The sequence below is a fragment of the Marmota marmota genome, unplaced genomic scaffold (assembly GCF_001458135.2).
Source record: "Marmota marmota marmota unplaced genomic scaffold, marMar, whole genome shotgun sequence".
Taxonomy (NCBI): domain Eukaryota; kingdom Metazoa; phylum Chordata; class Mammalia; order Rodentia; family Sciuridae; genus Marmota; species Marmota marmota.
This window is the reverse complement of record NW_025999991.1, coordinates 7,467,943-7,490,424: the sequence shown is the minus strand read 5'-3', so window position 1 is coordinate 7,490,424 and position 22,482 is coordinate 7,467,943. Positions and strand designations below refer to the sequence as shown.

General features: G+C 47.4%; 1 protein-coding gene across 1 annotated transcript; it reads right to left on the bottom strand.

Moving 5' to 3' along the window:
• Nucleotides 1-1,180: 1,180 nt before the first annotated feature.
• On the bottom strand, nt 1,181-22,199 carry Cndp1 (carnosine dipeptidase 1). The gene is given in 14 exon segments (XM_048806704.1): nt 1,181-1,435; nt 2,241-2,388; nt 5,000-5,132; nt 6,291-6,464; nt 7,449-7,525; nt 7,528-7,608; nt 11,723-11,807; nt 13,330-13,530; nt 17,369-17,457; nt 19,017-19,179; nt 20,093-20,242; nt 21,909-21,972; nt 21,974-22,038; nt 22,188-22,199. Coding segments are annotated over 14 exon segments (1,518 nt in total). The 3' UTR covers nt 1,181-1,359.
• Between the last annotated feature and the right edge of the window lie 283 nt (nt 22,200-22,482).

Below are 22,482 nucleotides of genomic sequence, written 5' to 3'. Positions count from 1 at the left end.
TTTAAAACTTACATTTAAAGAACCAACAGAGATATGGAAAAAATTGAAGGAAAATGTGTTATATTTTGTTTTTATTTGGAATCACAAAAGAAAAACTTTTTAAATAAACCCTTAAATTCTTCACCATTAATGTGATTTAAATAATTTATAAATATTGAATTGATTTATTTACATATATTTGACTATAAAAATTACATTCCTTTTTTGTGTTTACATCATCAAACCCAATCAAGCCAAACAAGATGGTTAACTAAAATGATTAATGAGTGCTGCATTAGGTGATGGCTTTAAATTTAGAATGTATTACTGATGTCAGGGTTGATTAGTTCTCTATCTAAAACTGATGCTATTAAAAGCTTTGAGCAATTTAAATGTAGTCATTGAGTAAAATTCCAATGGAGTGAGAGAAATTCCATCAGGGTTGAGTTTGCTATGGTGAATGTACTTGTGTGCAAAAGTTAGAGAGAGAACCTTTACTGACAGGGTGGGAAGACTATGACGCAGGGGAGCTGATTAGACGGCATCAATCATGGTGAAGATAAAGAAGCTTAGAATAAGAGAAAAACTCTTCTTTGCACATGGAATCCCAAATGGCATAGGGTATGAATCTTAATCATTTCAGCTTCAGAACTTTTCACAAAGCAAGAGAAAATAAATGAAGGGGAGGAAAGGGGTTAATACAGCACCAGGCCTTAGTAACTCCTCTAAAAATGAACCCACAGGGAAATCATGGTAGTCAGTGGTGGAGATCAACATTTTTATTAATAAGAAAAGGAAACTGTGGGCAGAGCAACAGTGATGTAAGTGCTAACAATCACTGGGTGGAACAATTATGTGTCCTGGGTGTTTCAGAACCTAGAAAGCAAAGTGGAGGGATTATGCCCATTGTATTGCAAGGTGAGAGTCTAACTCACTGAAGAACTGTCCTGGAACTACTGCACAGGACTCAGAGAAATGAAGGTGAAGGCAGCTGGGACTTTGGAAAGGTGAGTGATTTAAATCACATGTTAGGGGCTGGGGATGTGGCTCAAGTGGTAGCACGCTCGTCTGGCATGCGTGCGGCCCGGGTTCGATCCTCAGCACCACATACCAACAAAGATGTTGTGTCTGCCAATAACTAAAAAAATAAATAAATAAATAAATATGTTTAAAAATAAATAAATAAATAAATAAATCACATGTTAAACAATTTCCATTGTCTCCTAAATATTGTATTCTTGGTTCAAAGGTCCCAAGGCATTTCAAATGAAAGGGGAAACATAATTGACTGGATCAACATTTCTTTGGATGTTCAGATGTCATCTCTGCTAAGGGGTGTGAGAGGGGATCTGTCAGTGGGTCAGGTAGTACTGGAAGTTTCTACTGTCCTGAATGTAGCTTAGCAATCTCCAGGAAAAAGGCAGCAAATAACTTGGACCCCTCTATGTAGTTCCACCTAACAAAAGAAAAAACAAAGAGAAACTTTGTTATAATGACCAAACAAAGGAAGAAAAGTATTGTACCATTTAGACAGGAAGATTGATATTTTAAATTCAATCTAAAGTGTTGGACACTATACTGAGATCGCAGAATGAAAGGCACTTGATGATTCCTGTGTCGAAATGGCATTATTATTAAGAAGATGGGAATCTGTCCTGGGCCCAAATCCAAAAAAAAAAAAAAAAGTTCATTTTCCTTGGTTTTTTATTATTGACACGACATGGATATCAGAACCACACATGCTCTTGTTTCTTACTAGTATAGGAGACTTAGGAGGTTTGTGTCAAACATGCCTAAATATTCTTTGTTATGGACTGAATGTCATGACCCCAAAAATTCTCTTGTTGAAGCCCTAACCCCTAATGTGACTGTATTTGGAAGTGGGACCTTAGAGCAAATGATAAAGGTCATTGCAGTCAGCAGGGTGAAACTTAATCCCCAGGGCTGGTGCCCTTGGAGGGAGGAAGAGACCTGAGCTCACTGGCTCCTTGGCACTCTCTCTCCTCTGCCCCTCTATTGCAACACGTGAGGACACAGGAAGAAAGCAGTGGTCTGAAAGCCAGGAAGAGAGCCCTAACCAGGAACCCAATCAACCAGCACCTTCACCCAGTACTTCCTTGCGTCCAGGACTGAGAAAACGAATGTCTGATGCTTAAGCCACCCCATATGGGGTTCCCATTGTCACATAAGGAGAAGGGGCCTGACCACATGCACCCCTGGGCTTGTGCAGCAGGACCCAGTCCACACAGGGACCTGCTGACCTGTTGATCTTCTCATTCTGAGAGCGTTCCCCATCATCGACAGCCCCCAGTGGAAGCATCATCACGCTCTTTTGAATGAGGTCCTGGATCATTTTGGCTATTGGAATGGTTGACCCATCCCGCATCATATCTGGTTCTGTTCCAAACACTGAAACACAAGAAAGAGAAGGCAGTGGAATATATAACAGGACTGACCCTACTAACCTCAAATGGGATATTTGCTTTATCTTTCTTTTTCTTTTTTTTCCTTTCTCATTTTTAACATTAGATTTGGGCCAGGGTAAGTAAGCTCCTTGATATCAGCTACTTGTGTTCTAAAATGAACGAAGCAGTCAAGAAGAAACCTGTGGATTCCTTCTTTACAATTACATACTCAAAAAACTTTTTTTGAATTTGTTTGAACTAATTTTTAAAAAGTTCAGAATTTAGAAAATTATAAAAATAGTACAGAAAGCAGTCCCATATATCCCTAACTCTGCTTTTCCAGCATGTTAATACACACAACTGTTGTGCAATGATCAAGACCCGGAAACTGTCATTGTCCTGAACCATGCTCCAAACTTCACAGATCCCACCGTCTTTCCTCCCAGCACCCAGTGCAGAATCCCACACTGTGTTTTATTATTGCTTCTCCTTCATCTTTTCTAGCCTGTGACCATTTCTCAATATTTTGTTGTTTTTTGTGAACTTGACCTTCTTTAAGAATCCACTGATCAGTTGTTTGGTAAAATGCTCCTCAATTTGGGATGGCCTGGTATTTTCTTGTCATTGGAAGAGGTCATGAATTGTTGGCAAGACGCAAGATAATGTGCCCACTTTAAGAGTTTCTTCATGAACTAAATATTATGGAAGTGGGACTTTCTTGGGTAATTTTTTTTGTAACAGATATACAAACAAATATCTGTCCTCCACTCTCACTTGAATGTCACAGTGTTTCTCCCAGTTTTCAAAGGATCACATCAAATAGTTTCAACTGCTACCCTCAGTTCTAGACAGAGATGACTTCAAACCCTCTAGCTCAGAGAACAAATTACCTGTGATTGACTGGCAATAAAATCTAAAACAAAGAAATGAAAGAGAATATGCTACCTCTTTCTTAATCACAAAGCAAGGTGTGAAAGTGAATTAAGTGATGTGCCTTCTCAGCAGAACTGGGTCACACATAGTTGACCAAAAGGAGCACTCATCATGAGCATGTGGGATCTTTTCATGGCTGTTAACCTTGACATTTCAAACACACATTTCTATTCAGCTGGCATAGTGCTCAACTTCTCACCTTCCTAACTCTTCTTCCTCTTCTCTCTCAATTTTTATTAATAAAATACCTGCTAAATTGAGGCAGTAGGAATTACGATGTAGAGAAATATGGCTCTAAGTGTTGGACTGGTTCTCTAATTTTCATAGCTATGTCTCTTAAACTGATAATACCATTGGGGAATTAGGACTGCAGTGAGCCCTGGGTTCTAAATTGCAGCTCTACCTCTCCGAGTAGTGTAGCCTCAGGCCCCACCTATAGCTTTGTGCTATAGATCTATATTAACACTTGCCAGTGTTTGCCCAGCTTTCTTTAGGGGACACCCAAAACTCTCCCCATGTTTAGGGGCCCCCATTTTGCTATAATTGGCAGGTTGTCCCTCTTGCAGTAGAAACCAACGAGACTAGATATTTCTTCCTCCTGTCCTGGCATCCAAAGCCCAGGCATATTCCCTCTGCTTGTCCCATCATATATATGTCTTGCCCAGGACTTTGAAGAACATAGAATTAAAATAAGCACCACCAAGGAAATGCCAAACGAAACCATGCTGCCTTCCGGAGGGAGAAGTATCGAGGCCTGTGAGATCACTGGTCGGAGCTGGATGGACTGGCATTGGGTTTCTCCTGGGTTTTGACTTTATACAACAAGTCCATCTCCAGGAAGCCCTTCCCTGGATATCTCTCATGGCCCCCCGGGGGGCTGTGTCTCTCCAGGGCAGTCTGGTGTTTGCATCAGTCAGGAGGTCCACCTGTGGGGTTGGGAAGAACTAGACCACACCCAAAGCAGAAATGAAAGACAACATATTTGGGAATGGGTCCATGCTTAGAAATTCTCAGGGGAGACTCTGTTTTCATCCAGAACACAAACCAGAAGGTCAAGCTTGCAACACACAGAGTTGAACAGGGCTCTGAGGGAATTCTGATCTTTGTGCAGGGGGCTTATGTCCAACTCCCTGCTTCCTGCTGGCCTGAGGCTATCACAGCGCTGGCCTCTTATTGCCCAGGGAGAGCAGAGGCCCACAGGGCAGTATGTCTGCTAGCCTATTCCACCAGATTGTGGTTTCTCTTTCATTTGTAACTCAAAGAATTTTCCTTCTTTCATATGAGTTAGTCTGTTTTTGAAAGGATTTTTGTATGTGGGCCAATATTTCCATGATCTTTGCATCAAGAGGGTTTCAAGTTTTTCTGGGCCCTCATTTTCCCTAAAATTCAGGTCTCCAGATTTGAACTGGTACCCTGGCTTTGCCACTGAGATATGTGCCCTTCAACAAGTTACGTAGTCTCTTTAACCCCTAATTTCCCCCTGTGTGAAATGGAGAAGGCAGTTGGATCGCTTGAGACAGTGATAGGAAGCACTCTGTGCATAGTGCACCTTCAATAATAGGTGGTAGATGCAAAGGAGAGTCAACCCCTGAGTTTCAGAAGTGCCTGCTGAGCCACTGTCCCACAGGCAGGACCCCCTGGTTCCACTGTAAAATGGCAAGTCAGAACATCTAAGGTCCCACCTCTGCTGATGGCTCTTTTTGCTGCGAGATACTGCATGTCGTTGATGTTTGCAATCCATGGCTGAAGTCCCAGTGTCATGGAAGCGGCCATGCGGTGAGAGATGTTCCTTTTGGAGAACACGTCCTCAAGGTGCTGCTTCACCTAGAAGGCAATGTTTCCACCGTAAGAGAGAACGTCAGTTTCCGCTCACCCAGGGGACAAAGTCTCCCATTCAAGAATTAGTTGAAATCCCAACCTGACACGGGGAACTCCAGAGGGTACCACACAGAGGGTAGGATTCTCAGCCCTGAGAAGAGGCTCTGGGCTCCACCCCGGGCTGCACTTGGCTCTTCCCCTCCTTCCCCTCTCCCTGCAAGCCCCTCGCCTGTCCCCACCCCATTCTTACCACAGCGTCTGATACTTTAGTGGTGTTCTAGTAACTTCTGAGAAAACTGTGAAACATGATACAACTGCTCGATTGGAATGTCCTTGTGTGGGGATCGATTAGCATTCTAGTGAATATTTGGGGAACTTTCTGAAGAAAGGGGTCCATGCCAAGCCAGACTGTGAAGGAGACAGTTCAGCACCTCCTCCCTGAGGCTCTTTCCTCCCAGGGAAGGCCATCCTGAACGTCCCCTCCAGTCACTCCTTCAGCAAATGTGTAGTGTCCCTGGCATGCCCAGGCACACCCAGGACTGTCCAGGTGCTGTGGACAAGCCACAGAAGACCTGGCCCTGGGGGTGCAGCTGTAGAAAGAGGGGCCATGCACCCTGGGCACAGGGAACGTGATCAGTGCCGAGCAGACAGTGGAAGAGGATGATGGGAAGAAGAGCCACTGAGGGTCAGGTTGGGGCTTCTCCACTCTCTGTTGAACTCACTGGAGGTAAAGTGATGATGGATTGGTAACTTAGACATATCACTCCTTCCAAATGATATCTTCATTAAAATGGCTGCTTCAAACTGTTGACTTCAGACATCATGGGAAAAGTGACGATTGGGCCTGAGCTTTCTGGCTGCATCCTACCATGGGCAGTTACTGCTCCATCTACAGGCAGAACCAGTCTTGCCTTTATAGCTCCCATCTAATTTTTAAAAATTTCCCATCACCACAACTCCAAATGGTTATTTATCACACAGCTATAGTTGTGTATAATTGAGGAACAAGATGTTTACCAAATAAGGCTGATGCTGGTTCTTGACATTTGTTCCAGCTCTTTCGTTAGAAAAATGATATTTCCCTGGTAACAACCGACTGCTCACTGTACTGTGGTGTGTGGGACTCAGGAACTGACAGGCAGAGTAGCAAGGGACATTTGTTACCTGTTTTTCCACCACAGACATGTTCATGTGAGGGACTAGACGGATTGAAAATTTTCCTATCACCTGGCCAGGTATAACTGTTTTAGTTCCAGGCTCATCAAACGCACCCTCGATTCCGTGAATAGAAAGAGATGGGTACCGCCACAGATGCATTAGGATTTCCTCCTAAATGGAAATAAAAGCATCCAAGAACACTGGGTGTGTCCCAGCAGCACCTGCGTGTCCGAGACCCACTCGGTCGAGTTAATCAGCACCTAATTCAGCTATGTCCGCAGCAGCAACACAAACGGACTTCTGTCAGGACACAGGGCTCCTCTTCCTCTGTGGCCTTCCCTTGCCCACAACGCCACCCACTACCAAGGTCCTCTCTTTGCCCAGGTTCTGTAGTTAGCTGTTAATAGGCAATAAAGAGCCTTTTCAAAAATTTGATTCAATTATAAATTTCTATCTACTATCATGATAGTGATCACTTGTGTCCCACAATCATTCAGAAGACCTCAAAGGCCTCTTCAGAGTCAGAGCCACCTTCCTCTTCAGCTGTGGCACCACAGGCTTAGTCTGGAGGAAGAGATACACTTCATACCAATGAACGCTCCCACTTTTTTCCAGCATGTTTTTGCCCTCTTGGTACTTTCCCCAGGAATCAGCCATAGCTACCAAACACCTTAGTAAGTATTTTAAAGAGAAAGAGAGGAGAAGGAGAAAACAAACCAAAACAACAAAAATCTAAACTAAGTTGGCCAGTTACCACGGCTGGGGGTCCAGGTTTCCCAAGGGCACAGAGGAAGCAGTGTTGCCCTGCAGATCAGTCCCTGCGGCTCCGGGGTAGGGCTGGCAGGATGCATGTTAGCCTTAGAGCTGGAGCAGACTCAGGTTCTTCCCAATCTCAGCAGCCCGGCTGCAGGCTGGCTTGGATTTAAGTTAGTAAACTACCTTGGAAAAGCATGTGTAGTTAGTCCTTATTCATGGTTGGGTGCCTGAATCCAATGCCTACTGGATCCCAGAAACAGGACTGGTTGGTCCAGAGCATAGGAAAGAGCTGTGAAAGTCCAGATCTGCCTAGGAACCAGCATCACTAGGTTCTAATATCTGCAGATTAGCACCCTTTGGTGCTAATTACACAGTGGGAAATGTGGCTTATTGCCATACCTTGGTATCAAACAGAAATTTCCTAAACTGGCTGTTATTCCGGTATTCTCCTAGGTCCATTTCAATGGCTTCATATAGTTTTTTTCCTCCTCTGTAAGAGGAGCTACTTGGTCATAGATTCCAGGGATCAGGATATGACCTGAGGAATCCACCAGGCTTCCTACAAAATGCACAGAGAAAACAAAGCAGGTAGAAATGATGACTGTGCTGATGTTGTGCCACTGGAGTGAACCAGGCAACAGCTCTCCTGGGTGGCAGCTGGCCTCCTGACTGTCCCCGATCCACTTAGCCAAAGCCACTGGCAGCGATTATACTCAAGAGGTAATGGTCAGAGGAAAAAGCTGATCACTCAGCCAGAGTCAAGCGTGCTATTATGTCCATCTGATCAAATGCAGGGCTGGAATCATGGGTCTGCAATAGATTAAATCAGATGAGGCTCACCTGTGTCAAGTGCAAGTTCTCAACTATATTGTTTGTATCATAAACAAGGTTAATTTTCAAATTCTCTTATCCTGAGTTCAAAAGTAATGTGTTCATTTAAAATATTTTAAAATATATATACATATGTATATATGTACATATATATATGCATAAATATGAAAAACTGAAAATTTCTATCATCCCTTCTCAACTCTCTCCCTACACCCCCATAAATTATATAATACTTCTTTTTAATCAAAAGCATAATATCCTTGAAGTCTACTCCATGACGAATACAAAATACTTTATTCTAAATAAGTATATACACTAAACTGCTCTTTATTAAAAAGTTTGGTGGGGGCACTGGGGTTGTGGCTCAGTGGTAGAGCACTTGCCTAGCTTGTGTGAGGCACCGGGTTCAATCCTCAACACCATATAAAAAAAATTAAATAAACAAAATAAAGGTATTATATCCATCTACAACTAAAAATATTTTTTAAAAAGTTTGGGGATCAATTAGAATAAAAAACCATCAACAAATATCTATGAAGGAAGCACATGCTGAGATTTAGTAAATATTGCTCACTGTCTGGAGAAAACACCTATCAAAGATAATATTCAACCAGGAAATAGATTGATATAGATAATACAAAAATGTCTCGGGGCAGCTACATTCACCCTCAATTCATCTAGGGACTTTTATTCAAGTAAAGGCACTTCACAAATGACACATTTCATATTCTCACTGTGATTCCAAGACCATGTTGGGGGAGGAACATGACAGAGAAAACTACGTTTTAAGATATTAGCTCAGGTGAGCAGTCACAAACTCATCTTCAGCCCCTGAGCCACCTGTGCATGGACACCTAGTTACTGGTCAAGGCTAGGACGTGCAGAAACACAAGACCCTGCCTTCCATCAATGAGGCACCATCTCTGACCACAGAGGAACCACGTGAACCACATGAGCAGATAGGTGGCCAGGGTTCTGGGCTCTGTGTCGACACAGAAAAGCCAGGAGAATGCGTGCCGGAATCCACAGGCAGGGGTTGTGTGAGCAGTGGGCTTCCCGGCACCTTGAGAATGTCACAGGATGCTCAGCCTGAGGATTGAGTCTCCAAGGCAGCAGAATGGGAAGGGAAGGAATTCCACCATTTCCACCAACCCCTCCTTGCCCCTCTCCTGGTCCCACTGCGCATCCCCAGACTTATGTTCCCTCTGTGACCGTGCTACAGGATGTGCCGCAGGCCACTGTGCTGTGAGTCCTGTGTTACAGCACCCCTGCTGACCCAGTGGACGCACTGTATATCGAGTAAGCCATCCCAACCCCTCAGTGAGACTCAAGTCTAAAGAAGTTAGGTGCCGAGGGCCTGGGACTGGCTGCTAAGGCTTTGCTGCCTACCTTCTCTCTTTGTCACCAATACCATCAAAACACCACCAATAATGCAATCACCAGTCTTCCCTAGGGCATTTCTGCCTCCTGTGTCCTAGGTCAGGGCAGAGCTGTGGAAAGGCCTAAGACACAGACCCTGCCCACGGTCCAGCCTGGAGACCCAGGCCCAGGGTTCATGGGGTCAAGGAGGGGAGCTCTGAAGGGGAATGTTTTAGTCACCTTTTTCGCTGATGTGACTAAAAGTTTCAACCAAAACAACTTTAGAGGAGGAAAAGTTTATTTAGGGGCTCACAGTTTCAGAGGTCTCAGTCCATAGAAGGTGTCTCTATTCCTCAGGCTCAAGGTGAGGCTGTGCATCAGTGCAGAAGAGTGTGGCAGAGGGAAGCGGCTCACGTGATGGTCAGAGCAGAGAGAGGTCTCCACTCGCCAGATACAAATAGACACCCCAGCCACAGCCCAAAGCCCCACCTCCTCAGCTCACCTGCCTCAGGTACCCCTCAGTTAATCCATCAGGGACTGATTCACTGATTAGGTCAAGACTCTCACAACCCAATCATTCCTCCTCTGAACCTTCTTGCATTGTCTCACATGGGAGCTTTTGGGGGACACCTCACATGCAAACCATAACAGGGAATGACCTACACAGGAGCACCGGGGTCACCAGGAGGCCAATGAGGCCACATGGCTGTCAGCTAAACCTGGAAGGATGAGTGGACACCAAGGGCATAGTCCCTGTAGCCAAAAACGACACAGAACCTGGCAGTGTTTTGACAAGAGTGCCCCCAGGAGCCAGGATGCTCATGTTCATACTATGAACCTGAACGGTGACGTCTGCCCTGACACTGCAGCTGGTGCTGCCCAACTCTGCCAGTTGTGAGGGTGGCAGCCATGTCCTCAGTGTGGGATCTGCACAGGACCATCTTTCCCAACAAGTGGTCAGCAGCTTCACTTTAAATCATGATTCCCTTTTCTCAGGATGCAGCACAGCCCTTCTCCAACTACCAGCTTGGGAACGGTGCCTGTGGACATATAGCATTTCCTCACTTTCCTTTCCCTCTAATTCACTTGCAGAGAAATCTGACTAGGGAGAGCTGTGAGGTGCTGCTGGGTCCTTTTCTCCTTTGGTGACTGGGAAACAAGGAAAGGTTAATGTCCGTGCTCGGCAGAAATCATTCTGCCCCTGCTAGTTCTCACCCAGCGCTTTCACACCAAGTGTGTTGGCTCGATCAAGAGTTGACCCCTCCCCTCCTGCTCACTTTGCACTGATGGGGACTGATGGAGTCTCTGCAGCTACCTCCACCAATGGGGGTGGAAATTCTCAGGAGGTCGACCATGCTGACCTGAAAACTGCCCACAGGAAACAGTCTTGATGCCCAGGAGTGCCTCACAGTGCCAGCAAGAGAGGGTCCTGAAGCTGAAGCCTCCTGGGCTTCCAGAGAATCCACCCTGGGCAGCCCTGATGCAGGGAAGAGCCGCCACGGGATCAAGCCTGAACAGATGGGCTTCCTGAGGAAAACCTTCTGCTTACACATATCAGCCTGCCCACAAAAGACGGGCAGCAGTGGTCCATGCTGGGTGCTGCCAGCCAACATACAGGCATCCCTGTGCCAGTCGGGGCCACAGCAACCTTGGAAAATGAAGCCGAGCAGGTTGGCCTGCTTGGCATCATCTCTAGGGTCCTTGGGAAGGTCAGAGCTGCTCCCTCAGGCTGGCAGATCAGTAGTCTCCTGCAGACATCCCGTTCCGGCCACCACAGGAAGTGATCTCGGGGAATCTCTTCCCTCAAAACACACTTACTAGGCAAGTCCATGATCATGCTTGTTGGCAGGTGAGTAAACCAAAACCTCGACAACTCAAGTAGCTTGCCAACGTCACGGAACTGGTCTGTGGCAGAGCAGGCACACAACTAGTCACAACCGTCCAGAACCCGCCTGCTTGACGCGTGGCCCCCTGGGCCGGGGGCGGGCTGCCATAGCCCCACCTGTGGTGCGACACAAGAGGCCGCTGGGAGAGTGTCAAGGGCCTCACCTGTGAGATGGCTCTCCCTTTGGTCATCATTTTGTTGAGTCATCTGCAGTCAAAAAGTCATGCCTGCTCTGCTGAGGTGGAACCTGGGACCGCCGCCCCCCCACCCCATGTGTGGGAAGCCTCAGTGGGAGTCAGAGCTGGTCTCGGTCTCCTGATCCTTGTGGTCTCTGCACTGTTTTCCTTACATGCGGCTGGATGTGTCATAATGCCCAATAAAGGAAAGGAGTTTGATCCATGAGAAGAAATGGCATGGTCTTGATCTGTGCCTGGGGAATACGCGGCCCAGGGGAGAGAGCTGAGACGGCGGTGTCTCTGTGTACCACACCCACTTCAGAGCTGGTTCAGAAACTGAAGGGGAGGTGAAGAAAGTCAAAGGGAACCGAATTTGATTAGATTATTTGATGCTTAAACGGGGAAATGCAATAAGGCATTACCGAGAAGAGCCACCAAGTCAGCCATTGGCTCGTTGAGGATACCACCAAAGGTTCCTGAATGAAAATCTTGATCTCTGCATCTCACCTGGGAAACAGGTAAAAGAGAAGGATGGACTTACCCGCTGGGTCCTGCCTGGTGGAAGGCCTGCCCCAGTGGTGCCCCTCAGGACTCAGCGAGGTGACCTTCAGACCTGACCACGCTGCTTGTGCTTCTCAGTCATGTAACTTGGAGACTCTACCACTCTCTGCTTCTGCATTTCCCACTCTTTCCTGAATCCCCTGAGGCTGACTTCATTCCCCTACTATTCCACTGACACCAGGATCACCAGGTTCTCCTCGGCCAAATCGTTGATGTTCTACAGCTGACTTCTTTTTGGCTTCAGCCCATACTGCCAATCACCTCTGAAGAATCCCCCTCCCTTGGTTTCTGAGGAACTTTCTTCTCTTTAGTCCCTTCCTGCCTGTAGGCGATTCTCTTGCTGTCTCTTCTAATAATTCCTGTTGTTCCTCCCACCTCTATAGATCCACCCTTGACTGCTTCTTCCTCTGTACCTGGAGGTCTCCCAGATATCATCTCCTGTCTCCATCTTTTCCATACTCCTTGCTGGAAGTCTGACTTTTATCTAAGCCCAGATCTGAAAGTTTTGGTTGCTTACAGTGCATTCCACTTGAGTGGGACACTGCTTCTAGTTTCTAAAGTTCGGTAGATTCAGAAGTGAATTCAACATCTTCTCCTACAATTACATCCTACCAGCTTGATTCCTCCTATGTACACAAACCCAATCAGCTACCAGTTGGATTTTGAAGTTGTCTCTTCATTACCTTCCCTCCTGTGCCTCCTGACCAGTTGGTCCTCTCCTGCTCCAATCCATCCCTAATGTGCTGCCAGAAGAGTCTTCCGTTTGGTCACTTTATTTTATTAGGCAGTAACACTAACTAGAGCACTTTGGAGTTTATAGTGTCATCTCCAAAACCTGAAGCTGCCTCGTCCTTCCTTCTGATCCCAATTTCTCCCCCCCCCTTCTCTTTCCACGTTGCTTTACTACCAATGGTCTTGGTCCTCATCAGGATATTCAGTTAATTGACACTTCCAAGATTTTCCAACCTATTTATTTCCTGTCTATCTTCCCCTCTTAACCTAAATGCCACGATATATCACCTCTCTGGGCCCACACCTTGGTTTGCTTCCCTCTGCCCTCTATCACACCCACCTGGAACACCCTCACCTAGGTCAACCTTACCCTCCTGGGCCTTTTCTGGCCCTAGCTACTGAGCACAGATGTGGCAAGGTATCCAGGGACAGGTGCCACCCACCCTAACACTGCCTGGCGCTTCTTGCTCTAGTGGGTCCTCTTCCCATCCCCATGGCAACCACTTCAGACTGTCACTTCTCTGCAGGTGCACTTGCTTCCTACTCAGCAGGGGAAAAAATGGAGACCAACAACAAAAAAAGATATTGCATAACTTTTCTCCTGCTGTATCAATCTACACAAGTTGCTCGTCACCCCCCCAAAGCTGCTCCCTGCCTTCCTTTCCTAACCCCAATCTGAGCTGTTGGGGGCAGGATTCAGACAGAACGTCAGGTGGCANGGTTATTTTGCTGCAGCCGGACTGCGGCAGTAGCTGTTCCCTCGAGTCCCATAAGTGAGCGCGGGCTTCGTCTGACTGAGCCATAGATTATCTGAAATCACGATGTAGTCCACACTGGAGAAGAACCGGTCCTTTTCTTTTTTGATAAGTTCCTCTAGGGCAACAGAACCAGCTTCTTCCATCCCTTCAAGGATGAACTTGAAATTCACAGGGAGATCCTGGGTACACAGAGAAGGAAACCACTGCATGCCCTGCCCACAGTTTAAACATCCAGGATTCATTTGTATTCAACTTGGGTTCATTGAATTCTTGTTTACATTCAACATACGAACCATTTGCCTTTCCAGCATCTCTGTTCACAGGAAGACCTTCTAACCTAAATTGTGGAGGGAAATGCTAGGTGAGGCCTAGGGAATCTCTCCAATGTGGCCTGTCCACTAATGCTCTCATATGGAATTGAGAAAGAAATTTCTAGAGAAAAAGCAGCATCCGCAGCACCGAGCTTTACTGAGCTCTGGAGGGCAGCATTTTCCTCCTTCTCCCCAAAAGGAACTTTTGAAGAAAGTTCTCGATTACAAATCGCCCTCTGCCTTCACATTTCTGCATATGGCAAATGAGAACTTTTTTTTTTTGAAAGATTATTAAGCCTCAGGATAATTTTTCCAGTGTCTATTATTTTTCATCTATGATTTCAATCTGCCTTTTAACTTATTCAAAGGCTTTGATCTTGCAGCGAAAAGGAGCTTGAGTTTTTCTCTAGTTAATATTAGGGCACAGAACAGCTCCTTTAAAATTTTTACAACATGCCCCCTTTCCCATCCAGTTTTGATCCTTTTTCTCTGTATAATTTACAGCTTCACATCTTTGAGAGAGAGCCGCATTAAGAGAGGAGACCAAGGTCTTTTGCTAGAGCACAGCAAAGGCTGGGAGGACTGGAACAGGGACCATGTGTGGATGATCCACGCACACGTGCATGCTCCTCAGTCCTCGGGTGGACTGGCTCCTGGGGGGATCCACAAACGCAGGACTGTGTGTGAGAACATAGGTGACCTTCGTCATCCTGCTGGATAAGAGCCTTTGGGTATAATGATTTACTTAACGTGTTAATATCCCTCTGAGCATCTCAAGAAGTAGTGCTGAAGTTCTGAAATGTTCAAAGGGTCTTTATTAACACACAAGAGCACACAATCACTGAGATATAGTTGGAAATCTTGAGAATTTGCTGGCAAGTCACATTTGATAAAACATGAACCAAACCAATAGTGACTAAGTGTTGGGGGACAACTGGGCCAGCCGTCAAGTTCAGGTTAGGTCTGCTGTGTTCCTCAAGAAACTTAAGACATGTCACTTCTAGGTCACTCAGTTCTCTACCCATGAAATATGAATATTAACACCAACTCTGCCACTAGTGAGACAGCCCCAGGAGGTGTAAGGTATGTTTAAGTTCTCTGTAGGCAAGAAGAAAACAGGCCCTCAGGAAGGGCCTGATCCTACCACAGAGCCTTTGCACATGTTTCTTTAGTTAATCTTTTCAGGACAACTGTTCCTTGTTCCCCTTGATGAGGAACATGAGGCTCAGAGAGAACAGGGACTGGTCCACAGGTAGTGAATATTTCCTGTGTTTTCTTTGTTATATTTATGTAATTTTCAGAATTGAAATTTAAAAACCAAATCAAACCTTTATATAGGGATTTTAAAATAAACATCGGCATCCAGATGAAAGGAGGGAAGGCAGGTGAGTGAGGAAAAAGAGGGTGGAGAGAAGCCACATTCACGGCTCAGGGCTGTTAAGTGGGTGCAGCAGGTAAAAAGACAGCTTTGGAGTGATCAGCAGGACCCAGCAGAAATGTTCTAATTACTGCCCTTGCCTTTCTCCATGAGATAAAGGGGTGAGTGGTCCCCTCCCTTCTCATTGGCTTATGTCTCAGGAGAAAATAAACTCTGGCGAGAGAAGCCCTGGCGTCTGCTCTGTTGGGCCTCCTTTGGGAGAGGTGCTATCAGGGCTTTCTGCCTGAGCTCTTGGGCAGGGCTCGCTGCTCCACACGGCCTGTGTTGGCCCGCCCTGTGGGAAGGTGCCCCGAGACTGAGCCCTCCTCTGAGCTCTCCCCAGCACAGGCGAGATGGACCCACAAGGCTGAACCCCAACCTCCTCTGCTTCCGAAATGGGTACCAGTTCCCTTCTGTGCAGGAAAAGCCAGCGGGGTTTGCTCTGTGAATGGAGCCATTTTCTCTTTTGCCCATGAACCCAACAAATGGGTCCCATTTTCTTCTTAAATATTTATTTGTTGAAAGTGCTTAATGCAATCAGTAATGTAAGATGAGGGGAAGGGAGAGAGGCTGTAGATTCTTAAAGTTAGCTCCAAACCATAAAATCCTTCTGCACCAGAACAAATGCTTCATGGTCAATGGATGGAACTGGAGACCATCATGCTAAGTGAAATCTAAATCCCTGCAGGTCCCACCACCCATGAAACCAACACAGAGCCTCATCGTTGTGACCACACCACACTGAACAACAGCAATATTAGCTACTTTGGAATATTTGTGTAAAATATCAATCCCATCATTTAAAAACCACTGGCATCAGACTTCCTGTCAAAACTGCACATCCAGGAACATTCTGTAATGGGCACCCAGTGAGCTGGGTGCGGGCAGAGGAGAAGCTGGTCCAAAGAGCCCTGAGGGGCTCCTGAGTGCTGAGGCCATCTCTGCCTGTCCCGGAGGTCCTCCTGGGTGGATGAGGGTGAGGCAGCAGTCCCCAGGAGCCTGGAGCCTGCCCTTCAGCCCCAGGACCTCTGGCCAGGCCTGGAGCTCGGTATCTCCCACTGTAACACCAGGGAGCAGCTAGCAGGAGGTTTTCCTTGGGGAGAGCCTTGGGAGCTGAGGTGAGTGTCCTCCCTTTCCCACGCCATTCCTGGCCTGGAGGCCACCTCCTCTCCTCACAGGTTCCCTGAGCACAGAGCTGGCCCTGCAACAGTGGAGAGGTCCTCACTAGCAGGTGGCCACATCCCCTGAGTGGGGAGTGAAGAGGCCAGTCTCCCCGCCTCAGCTGGCACCATCCAGACAGGCCACATCTGAGTGCAGTCAAGTGGCAGCGAAGGGCACAGTTCAAATCAGTGACTCACTTCTACAGAACAGAGTTCAGGGCCCAGAGAGAGTAAGTCACCGCCCACAGCCACATGGCTGGGTTTGATCTCAGTGGGAGTCTAAGCACATTCCTTATGAGGAAACGCTGGTTGAAGACAAAACCGTCCTATGAGAGCATGGCATGAGACAGTTAAAGACCAAACCTAGCCAGGCGCGGTGGCACATAACTGTAATCACAGTGAGACAGGAGGATCTCAAGTTCAAAGCCAGCCTCAGCAACTTAGTGAGGCCCTAAGTAACTCCCTGTCTCTAACCAAAATATTAAAAAAAGGGCTTGGGATGTGGCTCAGCGGTCGAGTGTCCCTGGGTTCAATCCCTGATACCAAAACAACAAAAAAAGACACAAACCTCCACCCACCACTGATGCCCTCTAGTGGCCAGAAAGAGTGGGCTCACCCCCCCAAAGCTGCTCCCTGCCTTCCTTTCCTAACCCCAATCTGAGCTGTTGGGGGCAGGATTCAGACAGAACGTCAGGTGGCAGAGATTTCTGCCTTGATCACTTACAAAATATCCAACACATTTAAAAAAATATATGTACACATCTATTAAAAAATCATACTCTATGATATGAAGGCAAATAAGGTTAAAAAAAAGACAGTTTAGAAAAGGACAATTCACAGCTTCACAGCAGATAGTAATGTGGCCACAGGCTGGTCACAGTTTCTGTTATTTCTAATGTGGTTGACAGGCAGCTGGAACCCATGCTCAGAGCACGTCACTGCACCAGCTGGGCCTCTCCGAGTAAGTTCCCTAAGTTCTCAAGCCTTCCTCCTCCCGTCTGTAGAAGGGTGTAACAGTAGTGCCCACCCCCTAAGATGCTGGGGGAAGTAGGTCACACACTGAGGCTCAGGAGGGACACAGTGGGCATCACCACCCTCTTCTCCCTGGTCCGCGCAGCTGGCCACCTACTTGCTCTAGGTCTCTGAAGGCGCTCACAGCATGAATCCAAGCTGGGACGGGGCCTTTGTTGTCTACTGATCCTCGTCCATACAGTTTCCCTTTTAAAATAGGAGAAAAAGAATTTAAAATGATGCATGGACACCTCTGCTAAGCTGAGTGAGTTAAAAACCAATGTGATTTCATGGGTCATGATTTTAACAATACTTTCTAATATTCCAGGCACAAACCTTCCTCTGAAATTGCAAGGTGTGATTTCTTATGTACAATACGGTCAACAGCTAGTCCGGTGGAATAGGCTAGTTTTAAATAAATGGATTCCACTGGCCTCAGCAGTAAGTTTGTTAAGGAAGCCAAGGTTTCTGCAGAGCAGCACATGATGTGGCCATGTGCTCTGGGAATTTACAATTGATAGGATAATGGGAAAAAGTATGTATGTCTCTAGCAGTCTTTCTTCTTTTCTGTATAAAATACAAGTTATACTTGTTATCTTTACTCAGCCATAAAGAAGACTGAAATCATGGCATTTGCTGGTCAATGGGTGGAACTGGAGACCATCAGGCTAAGTGAAATAAGCCAGCCTCAGAAAGTCAAGGGTCAATGTTTTCTCTCATATGCAGAAACTAGAGCAAAATAAGGGGAAAGAGGGAGCTGGATATCATAAAGATAAAGGGACGATCAGTGGAGTAGAAGGATGAGATAGAGAGGGAGGAGGGATGGGAAAGGGGAGGAAATGCAGATGAATCTGACACCATCACACTATGTGCATGTGTAAATATACCAGTTAATTCCATGTGCATGTTTGTCTATAAAGTACCCGTCAAAAATAAATAAACCAGTGAAAAGACGACCAGCAGAGGAATGAGAATGGGGGAGACAGAAGGGGAGGGAAGGGGGAACCAGGAACTGAAATGGAGTAAGTTAAATTCCATGCATGTATGATTTTGTCAAACTGAACTCTGCTACGATGTATAATTATACTGTGCTAATGAAAGGAAACAGTTCAATTTACAAAAAGGATAGGGAAGCCGGGTGTGGTGGTGCACGCCTGTAACCCCAGGAGCTAGGCAGGCTGAGGCAGGAGGATCCCAAGCTCAGAACCAGCCTCAGCAACTTAGTGAGGCCCTAAGCAACTTAGCAAGACCCCATCTCAAAAATAAAAAATTAAAAAATTAAAAGGGCTGGGCTGGGTGGTTGAGCACCTCTGGGTTCAATCCCTGTACTGAAAAAAAAAAAAAAAAAAAAAGGAAAGTTGTCACCTAGATAAATGTCTTCCTCGCACCCAAGGGCCCTATGCAGGGACACAGAACTTCTTAGTTTCTTTCACAAATGAAAGAAAATCAGCCCCAATGAACCAACTATGGAACCCAGCGTCTTGTGCATGCTGGGCAAATGCTCCTGCATGGAGCTACACCCTAGGCTTCTGTTCACCCTTCTATTAGTAGTTGCTGTTTTGAGTGCTGGGGATTGAACCCAGGGCCTCCTATGTGTTAGGCAAGTGCTCTCCCCCTGAGCTATATCCTCGGCCTCTTCAATTCACCCTTCATGACACTGAAAGACCTGGAGCCTGGGGAAAGAGTCACACTTTAAATCCTTAACCCCTGTGAGCAAGCTCTATCCACAGATGAGCAGGGTGCTGAGGAGTCAGCATGTCACTGACCGTCCACCTCTGTCAGTGTGTAGGGGTCCGTGAGCCACCCCTCGCTCTCCTGAGCCGGCTGCACATCCAGGTGCCCATACAAGCACACGGTGGGTTTCTTCGGATCATTCCCTAGTTCAGCCAGGATGATAGGAGGGATGGGAAGACTCTGGCCATTAGGCAGCTGCAGGAAGATGATGGATCACATGGTTTAAAAACCTCCATGGTCCTTCCAGAAGACTCAGAACATGACGTTAGGAATCTGTTCGTTCTGTCCCTGGGTTGCTGAAGGGCCTGTGTCATTTTTCTGAGCCTCACTGTCTCCATCTCTAAAATGGGTCCCATTAGACACTTTTAATAAAAATATAAATCATAATTAAAAGCCAAGAACTTCCTTAGGTACACACTGACAAACAGTATAGTTTGTAGGATGCATTCTTCAATAAGAACTTAGAACACAACTGGCTTAAAGTAGAATCCTGGAAAATTTGGAGAATTCTGAAGTTCTTCATGCTGAGCAGGTGGCACTGGGTGCTTAGATTTAGGATTGCCATTAGGAGTTGTGTGGCTTTGGGCTTAGGGCTGCCATTGGGGATAAGTGGCATCAAGCTTAGGGTTGTCATTGGGGATGAGTGGCATCAAGCTTAGGGTTGTCATTGAAATGGGTGACATCAGGCTTAAGGTTGTCATAGGAATGGGTGGCTTTGGGCTTAGGGTCACCATCAGGGTTGAAATGGCAGTTTAAAGCAATGATTTTGAAGAAATAATGCAGTTCCTAGAGACCCTTGGAGAATGACCCTTGGAGAAAGTTGCATATGAATTTAAGGGAAAGGACAAGTGAGTTGAGATGTGACACTCAGGTGCGGGTTGGGGCCTTTCCATAACACTGTTACCTTCACTCGCCTCCTCCATTTGCTTTCAGCCTCATCCCCCACCCCGGCCCCAGGCCTGCTCTGGAAGGTGCTTCCTCCTTCCTGGGAATCAGCACTCTGAGGGTTGGGGTGAGGAGCAGGGTAAGCCCCTCTCTTGCCAAAGAAGGCAAGGTCGGTGGCCACAGAAGTGGTTCCTTCACTGGAGGGCAACCCGCCCGCCGGCACCTGCTGAGAGCCCAGGTCCCTGGATTCCACGCTGGCTCCCAGGCGCCGGAGCTTGTCTGCAGCCATGGCCATCATCCGGAAGAGCTCTTGTCTGAAATGAAGCACTGGTTGGATGGAATTGCTCTCCACCGCCACCCACTCCTTCAGCGTCTGTGAGGAAAGTCAGGGAGGGCATTAGCATGGGGGGATCCCATATTCCCTTGGGGGGAAGCGATTCAGGGGCAGGGACTGACTAGTCCCCGGCTCTTCTGTGTCGACGTCCTGTGCACTGTGACACTCAGAGGCAACTGACAGACACACTCGGGTTTAATCAAGACCCAGAGGCCAGAGGCGCTGGTTAGGACAGAGCACGAGGGGGCACAGTGGAGGTCCAGGGTGGGAGGCAGTGCGGCCGGGTCCACCTCCGCCTGTGCCAGTCTCGGGGCTCTGACAACCCTTCTTTCAGGCTCAGTTTTCTCATCTGTCCTATAGAATGATGCTCCCTAACCATGAGAAACGATAGCCACGAGCTGTCACACTGCGAGAGGACCAGCGTGTCCCTGGCACTTACCAGCTGCCCTATTCAGTAAGCACCAGCTAATATGGAGCCATTAGTGCAGACCTCTCACATTCCGTGCTGGAACCCAACCCGCTTATCCTGGGACAGGATTGTTTTATGGAAAGCTACACATATTTTGACTGGTTGATCTTGACTCCACTTAATCTTGACTCTACTTCCTAATTTATTTTAGTTTGATCCCTCTTTCCTAGAGGGTGCACTTTCACTTTTATTTTAAGGGAACTTATTTAAGGAAAACTGTGTTCTGTATTTTTCACCTGCAACCTCAGCAGGTGCTGTGGGGTTCTCCACCCTGAGTGGGCCTCAGTGTGTTGGAAGAGGCCAGGACGAAATGTGGCCAAAAGCCCAAATCAGCCTCCAGCCCTGTTAATTTCAACCTACTCTGGAAACCCCGCTGGGGTTCTGAAGATCCGAGCAGGCTTTCTGCAGGTTTATATTCCTGTAGAAAGAAGGATTATGCGAAGGTCAAGCTCAGGAAGAGGGGTCTGGACATTCAGTTTCGTGCCATTAGCATGAAACAGGAAGGTTTCACGTCTGTTTGCATGATAGTGTTCCCCGGTTTGGCTGATCCAATGAACGCCTATCATGTATGTGCCAGACACAGGGTGGGGGACCCCCGGCTGGTGAGCACAACAACAACACTCATTTGGGGAGGCCTGTGGTCACATGGCCAGATGCCCAGGGAGGGCACAGGAGGCAGAGTAGAAGGAAGGGAGAGGGAAGCAACCCAGTGAGAGGGTGGGCACCGCAGGTGCCTGCACCTTGTCACCCACTCGTCCCTCCCTCTTCTGCTCCCTGGCCCCCTCTCTCCCTTCCTCCTCATCCTCCTTCCTCCCCTTCTCCATATGCCTGTGCCACGTGCCCACAGGTGTGATAAGAGAGGAGACCCAGTGCTCCCTGGACTGCACCACAGACAATGCTGACAGCAACTGTCCAGGGCTCTCTGGACCCCAGCTCCATCTGGACCTCGCCAGGGGCCTCGTGGCACTGCTAGTGGGCCACCTGAGGGGCCAAAGCAAGAGAGAGTCCCACAGAGTTGCTGGTCATCTCTACAGGGGCAGCTGAAATGAATGCACCAGGGATGGACAGAGTGCCCTTTCCAGGAGCAGTGGCCAGGAGGGAGCTCTTCCGCAGACCTGATGGACCATGGTTATCTTAATTCAACCCAGGGTCACAGGCATTTTCAATGGAGCCAAGTTGTTGGCACAAAAGGTCCCAGAGGGCGTGACTGATGCACCGAAGCACAGCTTCTCCTACCTGCACAAATTCGTCCTGGTGGAGGTCGATGTGCTGGCAGAGCTCCCCCAGCAGCCCAGGAGGGTGGAGGAGGGAACATGCCGCCCTCCAGCAGCAGCAGCAGCAGCAGCAGCGCCAGGAGACAGGAAGCCTGTTAAAGTTGATGGGCACATTCAAAATACGTGCTGCTTCTGGGCTTTTGACCTTTCCAAAGCTCTGGGAAGGGTGTTATCCAACCCTGGATTACCACCCACGTCAGCTGGAGCGTAGTAGTCGGAGGTGGTGGATCTTGAAACGCACTTTCTCCTGCATCTTTCTCAGATACTGTATTTCCAAAGCTCAAGGATTTTAATAAGACAGAAACCAAGCTCATGAGCTGGTCTGCAAAGCATGTGACTCGGGTTATTCCTGTGACAGGATGGTTCTGTGCCTCTGCTCCCTGCGCAGGAAGACCAGCGCTCTGCATCCTGCGTGAGGGGCAGAGGCAGAAAGACGTGGGAGGTACAGACAGAATCAACAGCAGCCCTCAGAAGCCCTCTGTGATGAACCACTTAGGAATGCCTACAGTCCCGCAGTGCTGTGGGGTTTCTTCCCA